Below are 27,201 nucleotides of genomic sequence, written 5' to 3' on the forward strand. Positions count from 1 at the left end.
GGGTGAAAAGTTATTCTTGTCTGGTGTCCTTTTTACATGTGTTGCAGCCTCCTGCCCCTTTTGAGCTTTAGTTTTGGAGACTGTAACAGCCGTCATCACTACTGTTTATCAGTATGAGCACTACAGTTGCCTCTACATTACTGACCCTATTACTGCTGCTACTATAACTATTATTAATATTGCTATCACCGTATGTTCTTGTTCTCTTCCTCTGTGCTTTTCTCTCTTTCTCTCTGTCTCTCTGTCTCTCACCAAACTGGTTGAGGCAGATGGCTCCGCCCACCCTGAATCCGGTTCTGCTCGAGGTTTCTGCCTCTTAAAAAAAGGTTTTCCTTGCCACTGTCGCCTAGTGCTGCTCTTGGTGGGAATTGTTGGGTCTCTGTAAATAATATTATAAAGAAAAGGTCTAGATCTGCTCTATTTGGAAAGTGCCTTGAGATAACTTTACAAATAAAATTGACTTGAATGATCTGTCCTAAATGGCGTCTGCACACACACTGAGACTCCCCCTCCTCCTCTTCCTCCTCCTGGACTGTTTTCTGTCTCATTCAGATCAGCTGATCCCACAGTGATGAATCTGATTAATCAGCTCCATCATGTGGCGTTATGGAGAATTGCAGCTAATTTCCACATTATTCAGTATTTCTAAATATGTTGGAGGTTGAAATGTGGGGGCTGCAAGGTGGTGCAGTGGTTAGCGCTGTGGCCTCACAGCAAGAAGGTTCTTTCTTTGCGGAGTTTGCATGTTCTCCCACAGTCCAAAGACATGCAAATGGAGACTACGCTAATTGGATACTCTAAATTGACCATAGGTGTGGCTGTGAGTGTGAATGGTTGTCTGTATCTATGTGTTTGCCCTGCGATGGACTGGCGACCTGTCCGGGGTGTACCCCGCCTCTCGCCCCGAAAAGATGCTGGGATAGGCTCCAGCGACCCTACTAGAGGATAAGCGGAAGAAAATGGATGGATGGGTTGAAATGTGGTTGTTATGACAACATATTAAGTTCATTGTAGGGGGGCGGTGATGTTCTTAGATTAAAGTGACAAATTTATGAGAAAAAACTCATGTTTTGTTTTTTTTTTAACCTCTTGACTTTACAAAGTCGATCAACGTCATCACGCCACAGACGTCACCAGGAAACAGGGAACGTCACGAGCTCCCATCAGTGAGGAGATGCAACAGTGTGAAACCCGAGTCCTGCTGTAGCACCAATCCCATTAGAACCAGATGGAACCAGCGACGTCCTCATCCAGCCTGATGAGGTGACAGCTGTTGTGCATCAGGAGCTTCAACACGATGGACAGGTGAAGGACGTCGCTGGTTCCATCTGGTTCTAATGGGATTGGTGCTACAGCAGGACCCGTGTTTCATACAGCGTTTCTCCACCACATGGTACCGACTCCACTCAACTCCAGTTCCCCAGTTCTCCTTTTTCTACCACGACGCACAAAGCCGCTGTGACGTCATCTCCAAACGCCAGGGAACCTCACCAGAGTCTGCTCCTCCTCATTGACCACGGTGGTTTCTGTGGTTGTCGTACTAAGAGTTCAGAACAATGACTGACAGAAATAAAGAGTCTACAGTGAGCGCTGCTCAGTCGCTGCCTGTTTAAAAATGGCGGGTTTGTTCAGAACGTCCCGTCTCGCACGACGATGACGCAGTAGTGACGATTCTCTCTGACCAATCAGCAGCCTGCGGTGTTTTCATGTCACCTTCATGTGTCTCCTCAGCTCACCTGGAACCTCAGCGGAGGTGATACCAGAAATAAAACAGCAGCAGGAACCAGGTTCTATCCAGAACTTTGACCTGATGGAAAACCAAACAACTGCATGAAGCTGTAGAGATGCTTTTATTTTTATACGCAACAGAAATGATGAGAAACAGTGATTTTGTGTTGAAGTCCATGTTTGTGGACAGAGTGTGGTCCGAGCTCCAAGCAGCACATTTAGTTCATTTCAATGTCCCCAGAAGTTTCTCATGGTTGAATTGTTGTAGATCAGATAATAGATGAAATAAGTGAAACTTGTTTGAATCATGTGTTGGAGAGTTTTCCTGTATTTACCATTTAATATTTTTAATGAAATTTTAAAACCTTGCTTTATACAAGTGAATAAGATATTATGTTTCTAGCATCTAATTATTAAATTGATTGGTTGAAAGAATAATAAAGTATTGATAGTGTAGGTGATTAGTTTGTTTTTAACAGAAACATGAACAAACAACTGTTGAGCCTGTTAGTTATAAGATCTACAGTAGTTAACAGTTAAAGTGATGGTGCTGGAAGATCATGGGTTAATTTATGTCATTTATTTATCTACAAAAAAACAGAAAGAAAATTGACACAGGTCAGTAGATGATACTATTGAATGTTGGTACAATGATGGTAAGTCCAATACACACAGTTTATGTATTTAAAAGAGTGGAAAAAAAGAAAAAGGTGAACTTAAATAACCTTCGTGGCCATTTGAGATTAGATTCCTTAGTTAACGAGGTGAACTTGAATGCACCATGAAGTCCCTGTAGCGCCCACACACGTTAACGTACAGTCAGTGGAGACCGTGTCTCTCCAGCCATGACACTCACACAGACCTCTGCACCAAAACACCCTGCTCCTTTCAACTGAGGATCTTTTTAAACATGTAACTGAAGCAGGTGAAGAGGTGACCGAAGTCAAAGCACCGAGATTCAGTGGTGAGTCACAATTTAAACTGGAGTGCCATGTTAGTTAACTGACATGTCAGTTAGTTAAGTGACATGTCAACGAATAAGGCGTAGACATTAGCTAATATTAACGTAACTTTGTTTTTCGCGCCGTTTTAGCCCCTATGACTTTAAAGGTAGTTGTTGTTAGCTAACTCAACGAAAGCTAAATTAAGTACGTTAGCTAACGTGATTTATTTTACATTTGTTTATAAGGAAAGATATTTACTTGTTACATGTACCATTTCACCATAACCTAGTCATTCGCGCTGTTTTAGTAGTAGTCGACGATACAAACGTCCGTTGTGTTAGTTAACGAAGTTCCTTTTACATTAGTTTGTAAGGCAAAACTAACTTTGCTATTCGCGCCGTTTTATTAGCAACCCACGCGCTCACGGGAGCTGTCGTTAGCTAGCGTTAGCTAACCTACATAATTTTACACTTGTTCGTAGGGAAATATGTGAACTGTTACATGAACCAGTTCAACATACGTTTGTTATTCGCGCCGTTTTAGTAGCAGCCGGTGTCGCTAACGGTCTCCACCGTCAACTACCGTTAGCCGCTAGTTAATGGAATAGGGATGTACAAAAGTTAGTTGGAAAGCTGAATGAACGGCATAAAGGTGAGTGTTTGTTTTCATGCATCAATATATTTTGATTATGTGATTTTGTGTGGCAGTTATTGGTCACTTATCAGCCTTTCTTCTCCAACGTAATTGTTTCTTATCTATATATTAGCCTCATCATCGTCTCACTTACTCCCCACGTCTCACTGTGTGTTCAGTATACAAACTGCTAAATGTTCAATGGCATTCATTATCGTTTAATTAAATCCTTTTGATTTATTTTAGCTTTTTTCAAATCAAATATCTAGGACAGTGGTGTACTTAATACAAATACATGGCTTCTGTGCTACATTTGTGGACATTGAAATTATTGTATTGAACTATTTCATAACAAAGACTCACACCATGCAGCTTGGCACTCATTTTACGTATATAATATGAAATAACAGTGGCTTAATTAATAAATACATTTAGATATGAGTAAAACGGAAAAGGTTTTGGTGGATCAAAGTGGTAAGACAATAAAAAACAAATCATCATGGACAAAATCTCAGTGTAAAAAATGACCAAAATCAACACATTTTATTTGATATGCTCCACTATAAATAAGTAGTAGGCCTATAGAAATACGTAGAAGAAGTGTTACATGAATATGCCCCAATATAAAAAGGTAAGAAATTAAACCCCTCCTGATAATTTTATCTGACAAGTTGTAATATCTTACATGCAGCATCAATTTTTAATAAAAAATGCTCAAAAACAGGAAACCGGTCCAACAAAATATTTTTATCTGACTGTGATTTATTGTGTTGAATCCAAAGTGATTTCAAGCTCTAAAGCTTTTAACATAATTACTTGTTTTCCCTTTAACATCACAATTAACTGTCAACAAGAATTTTCCGTGATATCAACGATTGTAGGTTTAACACCATCTTACTTTTCAGAACATTATCTTCATAGTTTGTTGCTGTTGTAATTTGTATAAATTGATGATTTCAAGCCCTGAGCAAGTCCTGTATAAGTCTTATTACTCTTCCATGAAGTCCGCTAGCATAGCATTTATAAACGCGGAGCGCCAGATCCAGAACGCCGTTTGCCCGTTCTCATAGCCCAGAGGCATGATGGGAGTGACACTACCACACATATTCAGTGGGCCGCATAACGCAGAAGTAACCTGGAAGCCAGAAACTTTTTTGGAGTATGCGCCAGGCGAGCAACTTCTATAGAAATGAACAGCTGCCATTTTCGATCCGGTATCCAGTTCTTATGATACATCTATGCCTTCAGCTCACCACTTTAAGTTCTGTTTAAGTTTACTTCCTAATGTGAAATTGTATGTACTCCTTACTCTGTTCATCTAATGTTAAATGGCGCTTGTAGCTCACCGGGTATCCTTGCTAGTGTTAGATAATCACAATCACCCCCGTCAGTTGTCAGGTTAAGAATATGACAGACGTGATAATTACTCAGTATTTGTTCAAATTTCTTTTTGCCCTTAAAGGTCTTTTTGTGCTACTAAATTTTTAAAGTTAGGAGCACAAGCCTCGATGGCTGTGTTGCCATGGAAACCATGGTAATGCAAGTCTTGCCAAGAATGACCAGAGATACTGTAAGGACTATGGGACAGCAGCAAGAAAACTGCTTGTCAAGGCTGAGTGACGATCACAGTTACACAGAGTTGAGGTAAGTGATCTGTTCAGATTCTTTAAGTTAGAAGGATGTACAAGCAAATAATATTGAGAAAGTTAGTCTGATATTAATTCTTCCTTCTCGTACATATTTTTAAATCCTCCACCATGTCATGACTACAAGCAGGTGAGTTAGCTATTACATTACCTTTGTATTGTTGGTAGTTAATGAATCAATGATGTAGGTAGGCCTGCTGTATTGTGATGGTTTTGAGAATTGCTGTTTTGTTGCTTTTATTTCAGACTTGGTGGTTGTGTATGCTCAGGACAACAGAACATGGAGGAGTTCCTGCACTTGAAGGTATCTTTTGTCATGGATTATGGATTTGTCATATGGAGGGGGGCAGTGTTTCATATGACCTGGGCTGGATAAGCAATAAACCCCACCTGGTCCCCGCTTACTGCCTGCCCCTGCTCTTCCCTGCTGGTAGACCCTGAAAAAAAAGGTTAAGTTCATTTTGGTTTAGTCATCACTAATGTAACTGCACAACCACACACACACACGCACACACACACAGACAGACAGACAGACAGACAGACAGACAGACAAACTCGTGATTTCCTGTAAATGCAGAGGGGAAGAGCAAGTGAAAGTGTTCAGTGTTAGTTCAGACTCCATTTTGAGTCGACGCAGCAGAAGGAGGGAAACTGATGCCTGAGGCAGGTGAGTGTAAATACAACATTATTATAATTTTACTGTGAAAGTCTCAGAGTCAGTTTCTCCCTGTGGACTGTGGAGGGAAGAAGAGTCAGAGTGAACTTCTGTCCACACAAAGACACTGAGAGAAAAGGAGGGAACAACATGAGCTGTGGTACTTACTGTTCTCTGCATCACAATCAACAGTTTGACTCAACGTTGTGATGAGCTGAATAATACACATGAAGACTGAGCAGCTGGAGTTTATTATACTGTATATTCTGTTAGTGTGTGTGTTACTTCCTGTTCTTTTTATGTTGCATGTGACTCTTGAACAGATTGTCTTGACTCTTGTGTGTCTGAGCTCACAGTCAGTGTTACTGGTTTCCCTCTCAGACTGACTGAAGTCCTGAAGATGAGTGATGGTGTGGAGGAAGAGGAGGACGGAGCAAAGTCTCCAGGATCCATCTGTCTGTCTATGAAGAGTGACCGGTCCAAAGGAGAACCTATAGATTTCAGTGATGAACCTGGACCCTCAGACTCACAGTAAGAGACCTGCTACAAACCTGTGAACCTCCAGACTGTGACAGTGTTTAGTGTGTTGAGGTCCTGCAGTGACGTCACAGCCAGTAACAGGAAATAAGTTCCTCCTGGTTCTTGAGGCTTATCAGTGTATTAATACTAACTGCTCAGGTCGCTTGTTTCTTGTGAAATGAATCAGATATTAAACAACATTTGAACTTTTTTCTTTTCCTCATTCTTCCTGCGGCTGATGAACATGACAGAGATTTAAAGACATCAGTAATTAAAGGGTGGTGTGGTGAACCTTGATGAACTGGGATCTAACAGAGTTTACAGCAGTTTGCAGGATCATTTTACAGCCTGAATGATGAAGAGTTTCACATGTCAGAGCTTCACTGTAGACACTGTTTGACCAACAGCATTTGGATTTGTTAACAAAGGTGATGTATAATTAATGAGGAAACCAGATTCATGAGTAAAGTTACTAAATGCAGTAAATAGAATCAGTTCAGGTCGAGCGCTGAGTCTGGTGATTGTCCATATTTTTCTTATCAGCAATAAATCCCATGTGCAGAGCCAAACCTATCACAGCCTGATATAAGTTATTCCTCTGAGCCATAGAGCTCCATGTTAAAAGACATCAGTGAACCACACTGTGTCACTGGGTGACATGTTCCTTCATTATCATGAACACACACTGTCGTTTATTCAGACTCAGTCCCACACACTCCGTCCTGCTGCCCAGAATACTCACTACAACACCAAATGTGGATTCATCCGCCGCTGAAAATAGTCCCAACAAATGTTTTATATGTTTCCTCCTGTTTGTTTGATAGAAATGACAGTGAGCAGCTGTTTGAGGAAATTACTGAGACTTTTAAAAAATGAAAGTATAATTCTGTGAGGTGTTTTTAAAGCTTTACGTCTTCAGTAGGAACCAATGAGCTCCGAGCTGAGAGACACAGACAGGAAGTGTTGAGAGACACACACTCTGTTGATTTGGGTCTTTTCATGAGGTTTGTTGTCAAGAACAGAAATGTAGAATAACATCAGAATGATCCTTTAATTACACACAAGACCATCAGTGATATTCATGCAGATGTGACTCTGCCTCTCTCTGTGTGTTTGTCCACTGTCTTTAGTTGAGGACTGTTAACCAGGTAGATCCAGATGTTGACACAGTGGAGCTGAGGTTGAGGATACAGATGCTGAGCGGTGTCGGGTCACAGACATCTGATCCTCTCATCTCACCTTTGTATGACTCTGCTTCTTGAGCTGTGTTGCTTCCATCCTTCAGTACAGTGTGTGGTGCTGGATGGTGACGTCAGCTGAGAGTTCCCACATCGACTCTGTCATCAGAGAATTGATCAGTGATCGATGTGATATGAATAAAAACATGTTTGTGTTTGCAGAGGTCAGAACCAGAGACTGAGAGCAGAGTCTCCAGGATCCATCTGTCTGTCTATGAAGAGTGACTGGTCCAAAGGAGTTCCTATAGACTTCAGTGATGAACCTGGACCCTCAGACTCACAGTAAGAGACTGTTTCTACTGTAAACTGAGCTGAAGATGATTCAGTTACTATACACATGTGAAGGAAACAGGGAGAAACCAGGAGCTAAATTCATAAACTCTGTGTTGGTCACAACAAAAACTCTGAGACAGAAACATGCACACACAGTCTTTGCATCAGATTTATAAAGCAGAGCGTTCTCATGTTACTGTTTCATGAACCTCAGTCAGTGTGAAAGTGGCTGCATGAACACGAGCCTGATTTCATGTCAACAGCTCTGTGCTCCACCAGTCTGTAGACCTGTCAATCAACAGAAGGACAGAGAGGAAACACAGTGTCTCCATGTTGGAGGTGACACTTTATCATTTAGTGTCTCCCCCCTCTGGCAGTGAGAGTAATCACAGCAACACTATCAATCAGCTCCAAGACGATGAGTCATTATTCAGGGGAAGTAAATGTCATAGTTAAATAGCCTACTCCAAGTATTTTACAAACACCATCAGTCCCCTCTCTTCTGTCAGCGCTCTCCAACCAGGAAAAGCCACACTAGTTTCCTCTGTTTCCTCTGAGAGTTTCTTTTTATCTGGAGAATCAGGAACTTTTCTTGGACGCTTGGTAAATGATGGTTACTCTCTGTTGTTAGTGGCCTCTCCAGCTCTCCAAAATCAGTCTTTCCTTATTGACCTCAAATGCATCAGTACCGGTTCGCAGTAAGGGAAAGTCACCACAGACACCAGATTTAAAACGCAGCTGTACTGCAGAATACAGAGATTTACCTGGAGCTGAGAGGGTTAATCAGCTCTGTGAGAACTCATTTAACAAAGGTTTGGATTTCACACACGTTCCTTTATATGTAAAAGTCCTGCACTCCAGCTTTAAGTGGCCAGATACCAAAGAGCTGATAGGATCAATACAGAATCAACATTAAATACATTATCAGCTCCTGAAAGATTCACAAAAAACGTCATATTCATCACGCAAAAATATCTAAAAGGGTTTTAATGATTTAAGATATTTGTTAGAAAATATATTTCATAACAGCTTAACAAGATATGAATACACATAATGTAATAGACTAAAATCAAGAAGCAGTTTTTTATTCAGAATTTAATTTGACTTGATGAATGAAACTTTACGACTAGACAGACCAGCTGATGTTAGTGAAGCCACGCCCTCTTGAGGTTGGCGACCAATCAGAACAGAGATGTTGACCTGTGACTGTGACATGTTAGTGATAAAGAAATGTCTTCACAGAGAGAAGAGGAGTGGAGTCTCTGTGGAGGAGCAGCAGGTTTTAGATCCACATAAGATCAGTCTGAGGAGCAGATGTGAAAATGTGACTGAAGGAACTGATGGAACAGGAAGTGGAACCCTCCTCAACAGGATCTACACTGAGCTCTACATCACAGAGGGACAGAGTGAAGAGGTTAATACCCAACATGAGGTGAGGCAGCTGGAGACAACTTCCAAGATGGAGACCCTCCATGACGCTCCAATCAGGTGCCACGACATCTTTAAAGCCTCAGCTGACCAACAGAGAGAAGACGTCTTTAAAGCCTTACCTGACCGAAAGAGACGCCGCATCTCTAAAGCCTTACTTGTCCGACAGAGACGCGACATCTTTAAAGCCTCACCTGTCCAGCAGAGACCCATCAGAGTGGTTCTGACCAACGGCGTTGCTGGCGTTGGAAAAACCTTCTCAGTGCAGAAGTTCTCTCTGGACTGGGCAGAGGGCTTGGAGAACCAAGATGTCAGTCTGCTGGTTCTGCTTTCGTTCAGGGAGCTGAACCTGATCAGAGATCAGCGGTACAGTCTTCTCAGGCTGCTCCATGTTTTCCATCCAACATTACAGAAGGTCACAGCAGAGCAGCTCGCTGTCTGTAAAGTTCTGTTCATCTTTGACGGCCTGGATGAAAGCAGACTGTCACTGGATTTCAACAACAGGAAGTCTGTGTGTGATGTCACACAGGAGTCATCAGTCAATGTGCTGCTGACAAACCTCATCAGGGGGAATCTGCTTCCCTCGGCTCTCGTCTGGATAACTTCCAGACCTGCGGCGGCCAATCAGATCCCTCCTACATGTGTGGACAGGGTAACAGAAGTACGAGGCTTCACTGACGCCCAGAAGGAGGAGTACTTCAGGAGGAGATCCAGTGATGAAGAGCTGTCCAGCAGAATCATCTCACACATCAAGACGTCCAGGAGCCTCCACATCATGTGTCAAGTCCCAGTCTTCTGCTGGATCACTGCTACAGTTCTGGAGCACATGTTGACCACAGACCAGAGAGGAGAGCTGCCCCAGACCCTGACTGACCTGTTCTCACACTTCCTGCTGGTTCAGACACAGAGGAAGAAGAACAAGTACCATGAGGGACGTGAGACGAGTCCACAGGAGCTGATGGAGGCTGACGGGGAAGTTCTTCTGAAGCTGGGGAGGCTGGCGTTTGAACAGCTGGAGAAAGGAAACATCATGTTCTACCAAGAAGACCTGGAGCAGTGTGGTCTTGATGTCACAGAGGCCTCGGTGTACTCAGGACTTTGTACTGAGATCTTCAGAAGAGAGAGTGTGATCTTCCAGAAAACAGTCTACTGCTTTGTTCATCTGAGCGTTCAGGAGTTTCTGGCTGCAGTCTACATGTTCCACTGTTACACCAACAGGAAGACAGAGGTCCTGGAGAACTTCCTGAGAGGAGACTTCAAACAGAGAGACTCCAAACAGAGAGACTTCGAACAGAGAGACTTCGAACAGAGAGACTCCAAGCTGGAGTCTTTTCGTAAGAAGATTTCTACATTTTTTGGAATCAATAAGAGCAGTGATCCAAAGCTTGCCATCGTTCATCCACCTCTCGATGTCTTCCAGAGGAAACAACATGTTGATTTAACCCTCGATGTCTTCCTGAGGAGAGCCATGGAGAAATCCCTCCAAAGTAGAAACGGTCACCTGGACCTGTTTGTCCGCTTCCTTCATGGCCTCTCTCTGGAGTCCAACCAGAGACTCTTAGGAGGTCTGCTGGGTCAGACAGAGAACAGTCCAGGAACCATCCAGGAAGCCATCAACAACCTGAAGGAGATGATCAGAGGTGATATCTCTCCTGACAGAAGCATCAACATCTTCCACTGTCTGACGGAGATGAAGGATCACTCAGTTCATCAGGAGATCCAAGAGTTCCTGAAGTCAGAGAACAGATCAAGGAAGAAACTCTCTGTGATCCAGTGCTCAGCTCTGGCCTACATGCTGCAGATGTCAGAGGAGGTTCTGGATGAGTTGAACCTGAAGAACTACAACACATCAGAGGAGGGACGATGGAGACTGATCCCAGCTGTGAGGAACTGCAGAAAGGCTGAGTGAGTCCAGACATGATCATTAACATTATCAATTAGTTCTTCAAACTTCCTCAGTATTAAATTATTGTCTTTATTCTTTATTTCACATTTCACAAGTTTGAGGTCAGTTGTGTTTTTCTTCTTCTGGAGATGTTTTAAATGTTGTGAGCACTAAAATGTAAATATTTCAGTTGGTTGTAATTAATAGTAAAAACTAATTAAAGCAGGAGTCACTGATCTCACACCTCAGTGTGTCTCCAGGTGTTTCCAGGTGTTGAGGAGTACGACTGCATATAGAAAACAGTATAAAGCCTTTAGTGTCTCCAGAGGGAGCTGTGTGAAGTCTGATAAATGTCCTCCAGTGATGTCACTTGAGTCAGTGTGGGTTGGGTCTGAAAACTACAAGTTTGAAAAGTAAAAGAATGTGAATGTGTGGAGTCAGAAAGACGTGAACTCACCAGACCTCCGCTCAGATTAAAGGTGCTACTTTACATTTTGAATTCTCTACATTGAAGTGAGTTGGTGAGTTTTTGTGAACAGCAGCCACTGTGGTGACAACAAACACTAATGTGATAATGGTTCATGCTAAAACATGATGTCACAGCTTCACAAACAGAGAAAAGTCATCAAACTAGTGAAGTGACTCAGTAACGTCAACATTAGCTTTTAAAGTTTGCTAACATTAGCATGAACTACAAGAAGCTACTGGTCACATCAGAGCAGGAGTTGGTGCTTATGAAGTCAACTTTTCATTTTGAAGAGTGAAGTTGTTTTATTTCCTTCTTGAAGTTTTTCATGGTCTTTCTTTAAAGGACCAGTGTGTAGGATTTAGTGCCATCTAGTGGTGACGTTGCAGACTGCAACCACCTGAATACCCCCCCACCCCCACCCCTCCCGTTCCAAGCGTGTAGGAGAAGCTATGGTGGCCTTCAGGGAACATAAAAACACTAAAGGCCCTCTCTACAGCCAGTGTTTAGTTTGTCCGCTCTGGGCTACTGTAGAAACATGGCGCTGCAACATGGCAGGCTCTGTGAAAGGAGACGTGTCAGGTGATTATATACTAATGAAAAGGTGCTTATGAATATTATCTTCCATTTGTGTGAACAGGTCCTCCTAAATCCTCCACTCTGGTCCTTTAAAGTGTTTCCATATATTGTGTTAAATGAGACAGAAACTCTCAGGTGTTTCTCTCTTGTTGCTGTAGAGGAGAGTAGTCTTCTTCTACACACCAAAGGTCAATGATGACATCATGTGACAACAGCAGCTCTGTGGTCGTCTGTCATGCACGTCTGAAAGTGTAATTATATCCAGGTGTGTGAACAGTTGTACAGTGTATTGGAAGGCTTCATTATCAGTGTCCTGCTGTTTGTTTTGTCCTTTTCTGTTTGTTGTCCTGAAATCAGATATTATTGACTTCATTCATCATTATTGTGAAGCTGTTTGTTTAATTTCTGCTGCTTTGGGAACAGTCACCAAAGTTTTCCTGCGTATGGACGTGAACAGCATCACCTGACAGAAGCAGGAAGCAAAGAGAGATCATCTTTAATTGTTCACTGAGTTCAACTCATTAGAAAAATGTTCTGGAGTCAAATTAATAACAGAAAACAGTGAAAATGTTTTTCTAAACACGATGGCTTCACTCTGACTCTGTGGATCAATCACACTCACACTGTGGACATTATGGAACCTAAATGTAAAACCATTTTCCTGCCTTTCATCTGTAAGATGAAATGAACCACAAATGTGAAGAGCAGATGTTGATCACATGACGACATGTTTTGTATGTTGTGTATTTTTATTCTAACACATTTTATATTTTCTCTAATCACAGACTTTTTTATTGTCAACTGTCAGAGACTCACTGTGAAGTTGTTGCCTCAGCTCTGAAGTCCAACCCCTCCCACCTGAGACTCCTGGACCTGAGTAAAAACGAGCTGCAGGATTCAGGAGTGAAGCTTCTGTCTGCTGGACTGGAGAGTCCAAACTGTAGACTGGAGACTCTGGGGTGAGTTCACTGACTGTTGTAGTTTTGTGAACTCTCAGTTTTTCATTGGTTCATATATTTTCAGGATTTCTCTGTGAGGATTCTGAAGCAACAAGCTGGTGAAGAGAAAAAACTGTGTGTTGTAATGACTCCAAACAGAAGAATGTGAGAGCAGTCATAGTGTTAGTGATTCAGAGCAGTAGAGAACATGCACTGTTTTAAAAATGAAGTCAGAACCTTGTTAAATGAAAGTGCAGCACTGACCTGAGAGCAGCTGTTGTTGTGGTCAGAAACACAGCAGCTTGTGTATGTTGTGGAGCTGACAGAACCATGAGAGGAAACAGCTCAGATACACAGAGCTGGCAGCAGAGGCAGAGGAGTCTGGTTGGAAACCTGCGGTCCAGTGGAGGTTGGCTGGAGGGGTTTTGTTGGCAGATAAAGTCTGGTCCCTGTTCCCTGAACTGGGTCTAAGAGGGTTGAGTCTAAAGCAGGCAGTGAAGAACACTGCAGACGCTGCAGCCACTTCCTGTCAATGACTGTGGCTTAGAAGAAAGGTGAGACAGGCAGAGACAGGTAAGAGCAGAGCTTGTAGTGTGAACTCATGATGCTTTAAACACAAGTGTTTGGCTTGTTGCTGCTAAAATGAAGAAGCTGAAGAGGGTCAGCTGGTTTGTTTGGAGGATTACTAAGAAGGGCTGGATGTTGTTTGGTTTATATGGCGGCTCAGGCACAGAGTGTTTCCTCTGTGGTTGGGTGAGGGGAGGAGTTACAGCAGCTGAAAGTGACAGCTGAGGTTATTTAACGTGGGGCTGTGTGAGGTGTTTACACAGAGTCAGTGTATTAGCTGTAGTAGATTCAGATGGGCCCCTCCCAGTTTGGAGAAACAGACGAGAGCACGGCCACAGAAGCTGAGTGATGAGCTGCTGTGGGCGGGGTCAGCAGAAAAACACTGTCTGAGACACTTTAAAAATGCCCATGGAAAAAAGCTCAAATCATTTAGAATATTTTCCCCATTTGATGTTGCTGTCAAACAGCCCTTAACTTTGGAACTAGCTTTTCTCAAGCATTGAACTGCCATATTACTACGCACAAGCTGACCTATGACCCTCAGTGTGTCACGCTGCAGATCAGCTGTTTGAGTCAGAAAGAGCTCAGTGAAAGTAGAAGCTCTAATAAATGTGGCTGCTCAACATGAGTTTGTACAGATGGAGCCACAGGTGGAGCTGGTAGAGTTTAAGAGGTGGAGTCACTACGTCTGTATTGAAGCAGCAGCATGTTGTCATTGATATTAATGAAGCTGTTTTCACTCTTTGTATGTGTCTGTTTTTAACCTGCTTCCTGTTGGTTCAGGTGTTTGACTTTCATTTTCTAAACTTCTACTTTCTAAAGCTTCTTCAGCTCTGAACAGATGATGAAACACTGAACGCTTCCAAGAAGGAACTTTGTCTCTGAACTCACATCTTTATTCTTTATTCAGATTGGAGCGCTGCAGTTTGTCCGATATCAGCTGTTCTTCTCTGGCCTCAGCTCTGAAGTCCAACCCCTCCCACCTGAGACACCTGGACCTGAGCTTCAACGAGCTGCAGGATTCAGGAGTGAAGCTTCTGTCTGCTGGACTGGAGAGTCCAAACTGTAGACTGGAGACTCTGGGGTGAGTTCACTGACTTTTGTAGTTTTGTGAACTCTCAGTTTTTCATTGGTTCATATATTTTTTAGGATTTCTCTGTGAGGATTTTGAAGCAACAAGCTGGTGAAGAGAAAAAACTGTGTGTTGTAATGACTCCAAACAGAAGAATGTGAGAGCAGTCATAGTGTTAGTGATTCAGAGCAGTAGAGGACGTGCACAGTTTTTAAAAATGAAGTCAGAACCTTGTTAAATGAAAGTGCAGCACTGACCTGAGAACAGATGTTGTTGTGGTCAGAAACACAGCAGCTTGTGTATGTTGTGGAGCTGACAGAACCATGAGAGGAAACAGCTCAGATACACAGAGCTGGCAGCAGAGGCAGAGGAGTCTGGTTGGAAACCTGCGGTCCAGTGGAGGTTGGCTGGAGGGGTTTTGTTGGCAGATAAAGTCTGGTCCCTGTTCCCTGAACTGGGTCTAAGAGGGTTGAGTCTAAAGCAGGCAGTGAAGAACACGGCAGACGCTGCAGCCACTTCCTGTCAATGACTGTGGCTTAGAAGAAAGGTGAGACAGGCAGAGACAGGTAAGAGCAGAGCTTGTAGTGTGAACTCATGATGCTTTAAACACAAGTGTTTGGCTTGTTGCTGCTAAAATGAAGAAGCTGAAGAGGCTCAGCTGGTTTGTTTGGAGGATTACCAAGAAGGACTGGATGTTGTTTGGTTTATATGGCGGCTCAGGCAGAGAGTGTTTCCTCTGTGGTTGGGTGAGGGGAGGAGTTACAGCAGCTGAAAGTGACAGCTGAGGTTATTTAACGTGGGGCTGTGTGAGGTGTTTACACAGAGTCAGTGTATCAGCTGTAGTAGATTCAGATGGGCCCCTCCCAGTTTGGAGAAACAGACGAGAGCACGGCCACAGAAGCTGAGTGATGAGCTGCTGTGGGCGGGGTCAGCAGAAAAACACTGTCTGAGACACTTTAAAAATGCCCATGGAAAAAAGCTCAAATCATTTAGAATATTTTCCCCATTTGATGTTGCTGTCAAACAGCCCTTAACTTTGGAACTAGCTTTTCTCAAGCATTGAACTGCCATATTACTACGCACAAGCTGACCTATGACCCTCAGTGTGTCACGCTGCAGATCAGCTGTTTGAGTCAGAAAGAGCTCAGTGAAAGTAGAAGCTCTAATAAATGTGGCTGCTCAACATGAGTTTGTACAGATGGAGCCACAGGTGGAGCTGGTAGAGTTTAAGAGGTGGAGTCACTACGTCTGTATTGAAGCAGCAGCATGTTGTCATTGATATTAATGAAGCTGTTTTCACTCTTTGTATGTGACTGTTTTTAACCTGCTTCCTGTTGGTTCAGGTGTTTGACTTTCATTTTCTAAACTTCTACTTTCTAAAGCTTCTTCAGCTCTGAACAGATGATGAAACACTGAACGCTTCCAAGAAGGAACTTTGTCTCTGAACTCACATCTTTATTCTTTATTCAGATTGTGGGACTGCAGTTTGTCAGAGATCAGCTGTTCTTCTCTGGCCTCAGCTCTGAAGTCCAACCCCTCCCACCTGAAACACCTGGACCTGACTAACAACAAGCTGCAGGATTCAGGAGTGAAGCGTCTGTGTGGTTTTCTGGAGAGTCCAGACTGTCGACTGGAGACTCTGAGGTCAGTTCACTGACTGTTACTGTTGTAGATCTTATATCTTTAATCCACAACTGAAGCTGATTTATCTTCACACAGAACTTGAATCATTTTGAATGAAGTCATTACTGACATTTTAAATAGTGGTTGTCTCATGTTTCCAGTTGTTCTTCTCTCAGAATGATTCTTCAGTTTCAGCTCATTTCACTCAGTTGTCATGAATAATGTCTGTTCACTTCAGTTCAACCTTCAGAACTCACACACTGGTATTTCTCTCAGTCAGAGGACTCATGTTTTCTAAATACACTGTAGAAAATGTCCAGTGTGAGTCCTTAAAGTCAATTCATTTTTATCACAACAACATACAGAAGATCCTCAGAACTAATATTTGTACAAAAACACTGAGATTCAACTGATGAAGAAAAAACCCTTCTTTTCTTTGAAGTGAATTTAAATGAACTTTAACACAAGTGTGAACATTGTTGTATTTTTCTAACAGTTGAATTGACTTGTTGAATGTGTTGAAGAGAAAAGCACCACACTGTTGGTTTCACATGTTTCACTCCATTAACTGCAAATCTTGTTGTTTAGTAAAGTGTCTGTGAATGTTTGGAAAGAAGCCGACAAATAAAATGTGTCATGATTATTATTGTAAGGAGCAGTAGAAGTTTCTGCTGAACATTTCCAAAGTCTTCCATTAAATCATCTGTTTTATTCACTTCTTTTATTCTTTATTAAGATTGGAGCGCTGCAGTTTGTCAGAGATCAGCTGTTCTTCTCTGGCCTCAGCTCTGAAGTCCAACCCCTCCCACCTGAGAGAACTGGACCTGAGAGACAACAAGCTGCAGGATCCAGATGTGAAGCAGCTGTGTGATCTTAAGGATAGTCCAGACTGTCGACTGGAGACTCTGAGGTCAGTAAAAGGGGCGGAGTCAGTCCTTGCTGCTTCCATCAGTATTGTACTAAACACAGTATCAGAGCAAAGAGCCAGTGTTTCCTGTAAACCTCCGACCTTCTCAGCAGCTGCTTCCCTCAGTGAAGCTGTGAGAGGAGAACGGTGACAGGCGTCAGGATTGGACAGAAAGACAGAGAGAGAGAACAGTCGGCAAATCAGAGCGGCCAGAAGCTCGTTGTGATCATGTGTCTGAGTGGATGTGAAGACGACTGTTGTTGTTGAGTTGATGTGTACAGGAAGTGAAGCTGATTACAGCTGACAGCCTCACAGAGAAACAGAGACAGTGTCCTCATTCATCAAACTGTCACATCTGATCTGAGACAGTTTGTTCTCTCATTTCACAACTCAAGACCTGATCAGTTTGATCTCTGTCACAGCTCTGAGATCAGTCTGATGTCTGACAGTCACTGGCTCTTATTCCACAGAAGCATCATTACACTCTGTAACCATGTGATCTTTATACAGACCAGAAGCTCTGCTGAAGTCCAGTGAGCACATCTGTATATCTGTCCCTCTGCCAGATGTTTCCAGTGACAGCCTCCATGTTTATCTGTCAGGTGATGTGTGAGGAACAGACCAGATGTTCATCAACACACAGAGACTCTGTGTTTAAATGTCAGGACAGTGAATCCATCACTGAGCTGTTGGAGCAGTGATGAACCTTCATGACTCAGCAGTTTGTTTCCACTGTGGACTGAGGGAAATGTGCAGAGTGAACAGACTTGATGCTAAAAGTCTCTGCAGGTGTGTGAGCCTCCAGCTCAGTGTTCACTCCAACACGTTAACATGAGAGCTGAGAGGAAGCAGGCTACGCTACACAGCTGCTGCACATCTGGACTGAACAGGACTGAAGTCCAGCTGATGACGTCTCTGTAAACACTGATTCATCTCCTCTGTCTCTTCTTCTCTCAACAGCTGGAGGTGAAGAGGAGTGTGTGTGTGTGTGTGTGTGTGTGTGTGTGTGTGTGTGTGTGTGTGTGTGTGTGTGTGTGTGTGTGTGTGTGTGTGTGTGTGTGTGTGTGTGTGTGTGTGTGTGTGTGTCTGTCCTGATGATCCAGATGTTGAAGCAGCAGCTGGTGTGTAGAGGCTCTGACTGGACCATGTTACTGGGAGGTGGAGTGGAGAGGAGAGCTTCATCCAGCAGTGACTGACAGAGGAATCAGAAGAAGTGGAGATGACTCTCAGTGCTGCAGTCTGAACTGATCTGAGAACAGCTCCACTGTCACACACAGAGTCCAGTCCACCATCATCCCTGTGTGTTCCTCTGGACCTGACAGACCATCATCAGTGTCTCTGGACTCATTTGATTCTTGAGCACAAGCTGGAAATGATTGGTCTCTGTGAAACATGGTTTAAACCAAATGATAACCAAATTCTATGTTTCTGGCCTGGTCCTCACCTGGTTAAAGTCCTACTTATCTGACAGAACACAGCGCGTCTCCTATAATAACACTATATTGACATACCCTGCTGCGAAACATGGAGTACCCCAGGGCTCTGTTCTTGGCCCTCTGCTTTTCTCTCTATATATTTCTCCTTAAGTCAAATTAATCACAGTTATGGAATTAATTTCCATTGTTATGATGATGATACGTTGTACATCATACACATACAACAGATGTATGTTGTATATGTATGATTCCTTTCAGATTATAAATCTAGAGATCTGTTTGTCTGCCGTGAAAAGCTGGATGTCTCATAAGTTTTTGCTCCTAAATTCTGACAAAACAAAGATGCTGGTCGTTGGCCCGACGCGACATAGACACCAGTTTGATCAATCAACATTAACTTTTGATAACTGTGTTATTTGTCATAGTCTGACAGTCAAAAATCTGGGTGTCCCTTTCGATTCTTCCCTCTCCTTTGATCAGCACATTAAAGATATCACCAAGACCGCCTTTTTTCATCTACGTAACATAGCTAGGATTGGGTCTTTTCTATCTAAGACTGATGCTGAAATCTTAATTCATGCTTTTGTTTCATCAAGACTCGATTATTGTAACGTTTAGACGTTTAGAGCAGTTAGCTTCCTATTCTTTCACAAACTCCTGCTACAGCAGGACCCTATTACTGCTGCTACTATAACTATTATTAATATTGCTATCACTGTATGTTCTTGTTCTTTTCCTCTGTGCTTTTCACTTTCTCTCTCTCTCTTTCTCTCTCTCTCTCTCTCTCTCACCAAACTGGTTGAGGCAGATGGCTCCGCCCACCCTGAGTCCGGTTCTGCTCGAGGTTTCTGCCTCTTAAAAAAAGGTTTTCCTTGCCACTGTCGCCTAGTGCTGCTCTTGGTGGGAATTGTTGGGTCTCTGTAAATAATATTATAAAGAGAAGGTCTAGATCTGCTCTATTTGGAAAGTGCCTTGAGATAACTTATGTTGTGAAGTGGCGCTATACAAATAAAATTGATTTGACTTGACTGATCTGACCTACAGTGTCTGCACACACACTGAGACTCCTCCCCCTCCTCCCTCCTCTTCCTCCTCCTCTTCCTCCTCCTGGACTGTTTTCTGTCTCATTCAGATCAGCTGAATCTGATGAATCAGCTCCATCATGTGGTGTGATGGAGAATTGCAGCTAATTTCCACATTATTCAGTATTTCTAAATATGTTGCAGGTTGAAATTTGGTTGCCATGACGACGTATTAAGGTCATTGGGGGGGTGATGTTCGTAGATTAAAGTCACAAATTTAACAAAAACAACATATTGTTTTTTTTATTTGAACCACTTGACTTTACAAAGTCGATCCACCACATGGTACCGACTCCACTCAACTCCAGTTCCCCGGTTCTCCTTTTTCTACCACGATGCACAAAGCCGCTGTGACGTCATCTCCAAACGCCAGGGAACCTCACCAGAGTCTGCTCCTCCTCATTGACCACGGTGGTTTCTGTGGTTGTCGTACTAAGAGTTCAGAACAATGACTGACAGAAATAAAGAGTCTACAGTGAGCGCTGCTCAGTCGCTGCCTGTTTAAAAATGGCGGGTTTGTTCAGAACGTCCCGTCTCGCACGACGATGACGCAGTAGTGACGATTCTCTCTGACCAATCAGCAGCCTGCGGTGTTTTCATGTCACGTTCATGTGTCTCCTCAGCTCAGCTGGAACCTCAGCGGAGGTGATACCAGAAATAAAACAGCAGCAGGAACCAGGTTCTATCCAGAACTTTGACCTGATGAAAACCAAACAACTGCATGAAGCTGCAGAGATGCTTTTATTTTTATACGCAACAGAAATTATGAGAAAAAGTGATTTTGTGTTGAAGTCCATGTTTGTGGACAGAGTGTGGTCCGAGCTCCAAGCAGCACATTTAGTTCATTTCAATGTCCCCACAAGTTTCTCATGGTTGAATTGTTGTAGATCAGATAATAGATGAAATAAGTGAAACTTGTTTGAATCATGTGTTGGAGAGTTTTCCTGTATTTACCATTTAATATTTTGAATGAAATTTTAAAAACCTTGCTTTATACAAGTGAATAAGATATTATGTTTCTAGCATCTAATTATTAAATTGATTGGTTGAAAGAATAATAAAGTATTGATAGTGTAGGTGATTAGTTTGTTTTAACAGAAACATGAACAAACAACTGTTGAGCCTGTTAGTTATAAGATCTACAGTAGTTAACAGTTAAAGTGATGGTGCTGGAAGATCATGGGTTAATTTATGTCATTTATTTATCTACAAAAAACAGAAAGAAAATTGTCAAAGTTCAGTAAATGATACTATTGAATGTTGGTACAATGATGGTAAGTCCAATACACACAGTTTATGTATTTAAAAGAGGGGGAAAAAAGAAAAAGGTGAACTTAAATAACCTTTGGCGCCATTTGAGATCAGATTCCTTAGTTAACGAGGTGAACGTGAATGCACCATGAAGTCCCTGTAGCGCCCACACACGTTAACGTACAGTCAGTGGAGACCGTGTCTCTCCAGCCATGACACTCACACAGACCTCTGCACCAAAACACCCTGCTCCTTTCAACTGAGGATCTTTTTAAACATGGAACTGAAGCAGGTGAAGAGGTGACCGAAGTCAAAGCACCGAGATTCAGTGGTGAGTCACAATTTAAACTGCCATGTTAGTTAACTGACATCGAATAAGGCGTAAACATTAGCTAACGTTACTGTAACTTTGATTTTCGCGCCGTAAGCAGTAGTTGTTAGCTAACTCAACATAAGCTAAATTAAGTACGTTAGCTAACGTGATTTATTTGACATTTGTTTATAAGGAAAGATGTTCACTTGTTACATGTACCATTTCACCATAACCTGTTTTAGTAGTAGCCGACGACACAACCGTTAGTTGTGTTAGCAAACGAACTTCATTTTACTTTGCTATTAGCTGCCGTTTTATTAGCAACCGACGGCGCTAACGGTAGCTATCGTTTTAGTTAACGTACACAATTTAAAATCGGTTTGTAGGGAAATATGTGAACTGTTACATGAACCAGTTCACCATTAGTTTGGTATTCGCGCCGTTTTATTAGCAACTGACGGCTCTAACGGTAACTATCGTTAGCTAATGCACGTAATTTTACACTCGTTCGTAGGATAATATGTGAACCGTTACATGAACCAGTTCGCCACAAGTTTGGTTTTCGCGCCGTTTTAGTAGTAGCCAGTGTCGCTAACGGTCGCTATCGTCAACTGACGTTAGCGCGCTAGTTAATGTAAAATGGCGCCCGTAGCTCGCCTGCAGCCATGGATGTATTATAAGAGCTGCATATAGCGCCATCGCTCTGCCTTGCAGCCAATCTTTCCCAGTGGTCACTCGTGGTATTGCAGCAAAATACCCGCTGCGGCCCAAAAAGCATTTTTCCTAAAGACTACAATAGTAAAAGAGACGCCTGTAAAACTGTTGACAGGACACCTCCGACTGTAGACACAGTCGATCATTAATCTTTGTATTGTACAATTTTAAGCCATGGACTTTTAATCATTGCAAAAAAAAAATCCGAAGCCCACAAAAAGGCCAAATAAGTATTTTTTTTTATGGATGACTTCACCGCTGTATACGTGCACTCTCCGCGCGGTCGAGCTGTGTCTCTGGAATGAGGATGCTGGCTAGGTTGATGCAAATGCTTTACGGATGTACATGCTTTACAGATGGGAATCTCTGTCTCATGTAATTATTGGAAAACTGAATGAACGACATAAAAGTGAGTCTTTGTTTTCACACTCCAAGATAGTTTGATTTTGTGATTGTGCGCTGCAGTTATTGGTCACTTGAAAGTAATTGTTTTTAATCCATATATTAGCTGCGTAATGGCTGGATTCACTGATACGACAGTGTAAGTGATTTTTCATAACTACCCCGTAACACTTTTCTTCAGTAAATTTTAATTTGTTAAGTCATTTACCTGATAGTGACCGATTCTGTGATCTGTGTGCCAGCAGTGTCTCATCCTGACTGAAGTTCACCAGCCTGTCTTCCACTCACAACAAACACATTCATTTAGTTTATGGCTTAGACTGCATTGCCCATATTCAGTGGGCCGCATAACGCAGAAGTAACCTGGAAGCAAGAAACTTTTTCAGCACCAGGCGAGCAACTTCTATAGAAATGAACAGCGGCCATTTTTGATCCGGAATCCAGTGCCTATAATACATCTATACCTGCAGCTCACCACTTTCAGTTTTGTTTAACTATACTATCTAATGTGAAATTGTATCTACTCCTTCCTATGTTCAATGTCCTTAATGTTAAATGGCGCTAGTAGCTCACCGGGTATCCTTGCTAGTGTTAGATAATTACGATCACCCCCGTCAGTTGTCAGGTTAAGAAAATGAGGGACGTGATAGTTACTCAGTATTTGTTCAAATTTCTTAAAGTTCTTTTTGTGCTACTAAATTTTTAAACCTAGGAGCACAAGCCTCGATGGCTGTGTTGCCATGGAAACCACGGTAACGCAAGTCTCGCCAAGAATGACCAGAGATACTATAAGAACTGTGGGGCAGCTGCAGGAAAATTGCTCGTTGAGGTAAGTGATCTGTTCACCACAGTTTTAAGTCAGAAGGATATACAATCAAATGATATTAATAAGTTAGTCTAACGTTCATTCTTCCTTCTCATACACATTTTAAAGCCTGCACAACGTCCTGACTATAATCTGGTAAATTAGCTATTACATTACCTGGGTATTGTTGGTAGTTAATGGATCAATGATGTAGGTAGGCCTGCTGTATTGTGATGGTTTTGTGAATTGCTGTTTTGTTGCTTTTATTTCAGACTTGGTGGTTGTGTATGCTCAGGACAACAGAACATGGAGGAGTTCCTGCAATTGAAGGTATCTTTTGTCATGGATTATGTTTTGGCATATAGAGGTGGGCAGTGTTTTATATGAAATGGGCTGGACAAACAATAAACACCACCTGGTCCACGCTTACTGCCTGCCCCTGCTCTTCCCTGCTAGTAGACCCTGTATACTGTATATATTTCCATCACACTTTTCTCTGCAACTTGACTGTCATTGTAATTCATATTGTGAAGTGCGGGAGCTGCCATACCAGACAGTTATAGATGAAGTGATAGTAATCTGAATGATGGCTGTATAAAACTACAGGAGCTGTTGTTTTAATTCCTTGAGTTGTCTGAGGTAGAAAAGTCTCTGCTGGGATGTAGTTAAAACTCCATCAGAGTGTGATGCTGATGTGTGTGTGAAGAAATATAAATGAATGTGTGATAGTTCAAGTGAGATGTGTGGGAGTTTTAGTGTTGGGTGGGGAGCTGTGGCTGATAGCTTTTGGATGTGTTGAGCAGGAGGTTGTTGTGGTGGCACTAAGTGACTGGTTGGACTTCCTGCTCTCACTAACTGTGCTGCTTGTTATTGGAGATGAGACCTATTATGGTGTCATCAGTGGACTTAAGGAGGGTCACTGAAGTAATGGGATGTGAAATGTTTGTACAAAGGGAGAAGAGTCAGGGTGACAGGACGCAGCCCTGGGGGGCTCCTGTGCTGAGGGTCACCTGTCCCACAGAAAGACCCAGATCCAGTGGGTCTTTCTGTGCTAGCTGGGTTCTTGTTTCTTATAATAATGATAATATAATAATTTATATAGTTTATTGAGGAGTAAGTCTGTTAAAGAAAACATTAAGTTCAGTTTGATTTAGTCAACAGCACATCTGTCATTCTTTTAACAAACAGACTGACAAAATAACAACCAATTTAAACAACTTGTATCTGCAGAACAACACACAGAGAGACTCATGTGGTTTCCTGTAAATGCAGAGAGGAGGAGCAACACTGACCAGGTGAACCAGGTACCTGAGAACAGGGAGATAACACTGAAGGTGTTGAGTGTTAGTTCAAAGTACATGTTGAGTCGACGCAGCAGAAGGAGGGAAACAGGGCTGAAGCAGGTGAGTGTTAATACAACATTATTATTATTTTACTGTCAAAGTCTCTGAGTCAGTTTCTTCCTGTGGACTGTGGAGGGAAGAAGAGTCAGAGTGAAATAATCAGTTTGATTCATCTGTGGATACAAAGATACTGGTTGTATAATACACAATGTGACTGGTTTAAAGACAAAGAGAAGTTACTGTTCAGGTGGAGCTTCATTTGACAGGATTACAAACTTTGTCGAGGTCGCAGTTCATTTGTATTCAGCTCTACAGGTGTTTCAGAGATTGTGTCCTGTAGACAAACGACGACCAGAATGATCAGGATCACTTAATTATTAACTTTGCTGCATCTCATCTCCTCATTCTCCCAAACGTTCCTGTCTCTCTGTCACTGCAGCTAAAAGAAAAGAAAAAACATTTACTCTTCTGGACGAGTTTGATACCTCTGTTGAAGCAAGCTGCATTTTGAAGTTGAATTATAACTGCAAAGACAAGTGGAACACAACTAAAATTGTTTGGGTGGGACGTGATAAAACCTCCACTTGTATAATAAAACGTAGAGAGTTAATCATGATTAAAGTACATGAAAAAAGAGAGGGAGGAGTTAAACATTAACCTGAAGGTGTTGAGTCATTGAGTTGAGATTTGACCTGGACGGAAAAGAAAGAGGTAATTTAGTTATTTTACTGTGAAAGTCTCAGAGTCAGTTTCTCCCTGTGGACTGTGGAGGGAAGAAGAGTCAGAGTGAACTTCTGTCCACACAAAGACACTGAGAGAAAAGGAGGGAACAACATGAGCTGTGGTACTTCCTGTTCTCTGCGTCACAATCAACAGTTTGACTCAACGTTGTGATGAGCTGAATAATACACATGAAGACTGAGCAGCTGGAGTTTATTATACTGTATATTCTGTTAGTGTGTGTGTTACTTCCTGTTCTCTTTATGTTGCATGTGACTCTTGAACAGATTGTCTTGACTCTTGTGTGTCTGAGCTCACAGTCAGTGTTACTGGTTTCCCTCTCAGACTGACTGAAGTCCTGAAGATGAGTGATGGTGTGGAGGAAGAGGAGGACGGAGCAAAGTCTCCAGGATCCATCTGTCTGTCTATGAACAGTGACTGGTCCAAAGAACATCCTATAAACTTCAGTGATGAACCTGGACCCTCAGACTCACAGTAAGAGACCTGCTACAAACCTGTGAACCTCCAGACTGTGACAGTGTTTAGTGTGTTGAGGTCCTGCAGTGACGTCACAGCCTGTAACAGGAAATAAGTTCCTCCTGGTTCTTGAGGCTTATCAGTGTATTAATACTAACTGCTCAGGTCGCTTGTTTCTTGTGAAATGAATCAGATATTAAACAACATTTGAACTTTTTTCTTTTCCACATACTTCCTGCGGCTGATGAACATGACAGAGATTTAAAGACATCAGTAATTAAAGGGTGGTGTGGTGAACCTTGATGAGCTGGGATCTAACAGAGTTTACAGCAGTTTGCAGGATCATTTTACAGCCTGAATGATGAAGAGTTTCACATGTCAGAGCTTCACTGTAGACACTGTTTGACCAACAGCATTTGGATTTGTTAACAAAGGTGATGAATAATTAATGAGGAAACCAGATTCATGAGTAAAGTTACTAAATGCAGTAAATAGAATCAGTTCAGGTTGAGCGCTGAGTCTGGTGATTGTCCATATTTTTCTTATCAGCAATAAATCCCATGTGCAGATCAAACCTATCACAGCCTGATATAAGTTATTCCTCTGAGCCATAGAGCTCCATGTTAAAAGACATCAGTGAACCACACTGTGTCACTGGGTGACATGTTCCTTCATTATCATGAACACACACTGTCATTTATTCAGACTCAGTCACACACACTCCGTCCTGCTGCCCCGAATACTCACTACTCTGCTTCTTGAGCTGTGTTGCTTCCATCCTTCAGTATAGTGTGTACGGATGGTGACGTCAGCTGAGAGTTCCCACATCGACTCTGTCATCAGAGAATTGATCAGTGATCGATGTGATATGAATAAAAACATGTTTGTGTTTGCAGAGGTCAGAACCAGAGACTGAGAGCAGAGTCTCCAGGATCCATCTGTCTGTCTATGAAGAGTGACCAGTCCAAAGGAGAACCTCCATTCTTCAGTGATGAACCTGGACCCTCAGACTCACAGTAAGAGACTGTTTCTACTGTAAACTGAGCTGAAGATGATTCAGTTATTAGACACATGTGAAGGAAACAGGGAGAAACCAGGAGCTAGATTCATAAACTCTGTGTTGGTCACAACAAAAACTCAGAGACAGAAACATGCACACACAGTCTTTGCATCAGATTTATAAAGCAGAGCGTTCTCATGTTACTGTTTCATGAACCTCAGTCAGTGTGAAAGTGGCTGCATGAACACGAGCCTGATTTCATGTCAACAGCTCTGTGCTCCACCAGTCTGTAGACCTGTCAATCAACAGAAGGACAGAGAAGAAACACAGTGTCTCCATGTTGGAGGTGACACTTTATCATTTAGTGTCTCCCCCCTCTGGCAGTGAGAGTAATCACAGCAACACTATCAATCAGCTCCAAGACGATGAGTCATTATTCAGGTGAAGTTAATGTCATAGTTAAATAGCCTACTCCAAGTATTTTACAAACACCATCAGTCCCCTCTCTTCTGTCAGCGCTCTCCAACCAGGAAAAGCCACACCAGTTTCCTCTGTTT

At 42.4% G+C, this 27,201-nt stretch overlaps 1 protein-coding gene across 21 annotated transcripts in view; it reads left to right on the plus strand.

The window, feature by feature from the left end:
• Positions 1 to 27,201, plus strand: part of LOC130185367 (NACHT, LRR and PYD domains-containing protein 14-like) — a 72,347-nt gene that overhangs the window by 14,142 nt on the left and 31,004 nt on the right. For 5 of the 21 annotated variants that reach the window (XM_056401809.1, XM_056401815.1, XM_056401812.1 and 2 more), the window contains exons 4-10: positions 5,988 to 6,137; positions 7,526 to 7,645; positions 8,879 to 10,969; positions 12,780 to 12,953; positions 14,410 to 14,583; positions 16,042 to 16,215; positions 16,931 to 17,104. The exons of 1 other annotated variant lie outside the window; for it this stretch is intronic. In XM_056401809.1, the coding sequence (XP_056257784.1) occupies positions 5,988 to 6,137; positions 7,526 to 7,645; positions 8,879 to 10,969; positions 12,780 to 12,953; positions 14,410 to 14,583; positions 16,042 to 16,215; positions 16,931 to 17,104 (3,057 nt within the window). Of the gene's footprint in view, positions 1 to 2,451; positions 2,693 to 4,767; positions 4,950 to 5,197; positions 5,256 to 5,531; positions 5,619 to 5,987; positions 6,138 to 7,525; positions 7,646 to 8,878; positions 10,970 to 12,779; positions 12,954 to 14,409; positions 14,584 to 16,041; positions 16,216 to 16,930; positions 17,105 to 24,488; positions 24,508 to 25,512; positions 25,663 to 26,540; positions 26,661 to 27,201 lie in introns of those variants that run through there. 15 more of the 21 variants (XM_056401827.1, XM_056401822.1, XM_056401826.1 and 12 more) reach the window with 9 other exon arrangements.

Source organism: Seriola aureovittata, chromosome 17, assembly GCF_021018895.1.
Source record: "Seriola aureovittata isolate HTS-2021-v1 ecotype China chromosome 17, ASM2101889v1, whole genome shotgun sequence".
Lineage (NCBI taxonomy): Eukaryota > Metazoa > Chordata > Actinopteri > Carangiformes > Carangidae > Seriola > Seriola aureovittata.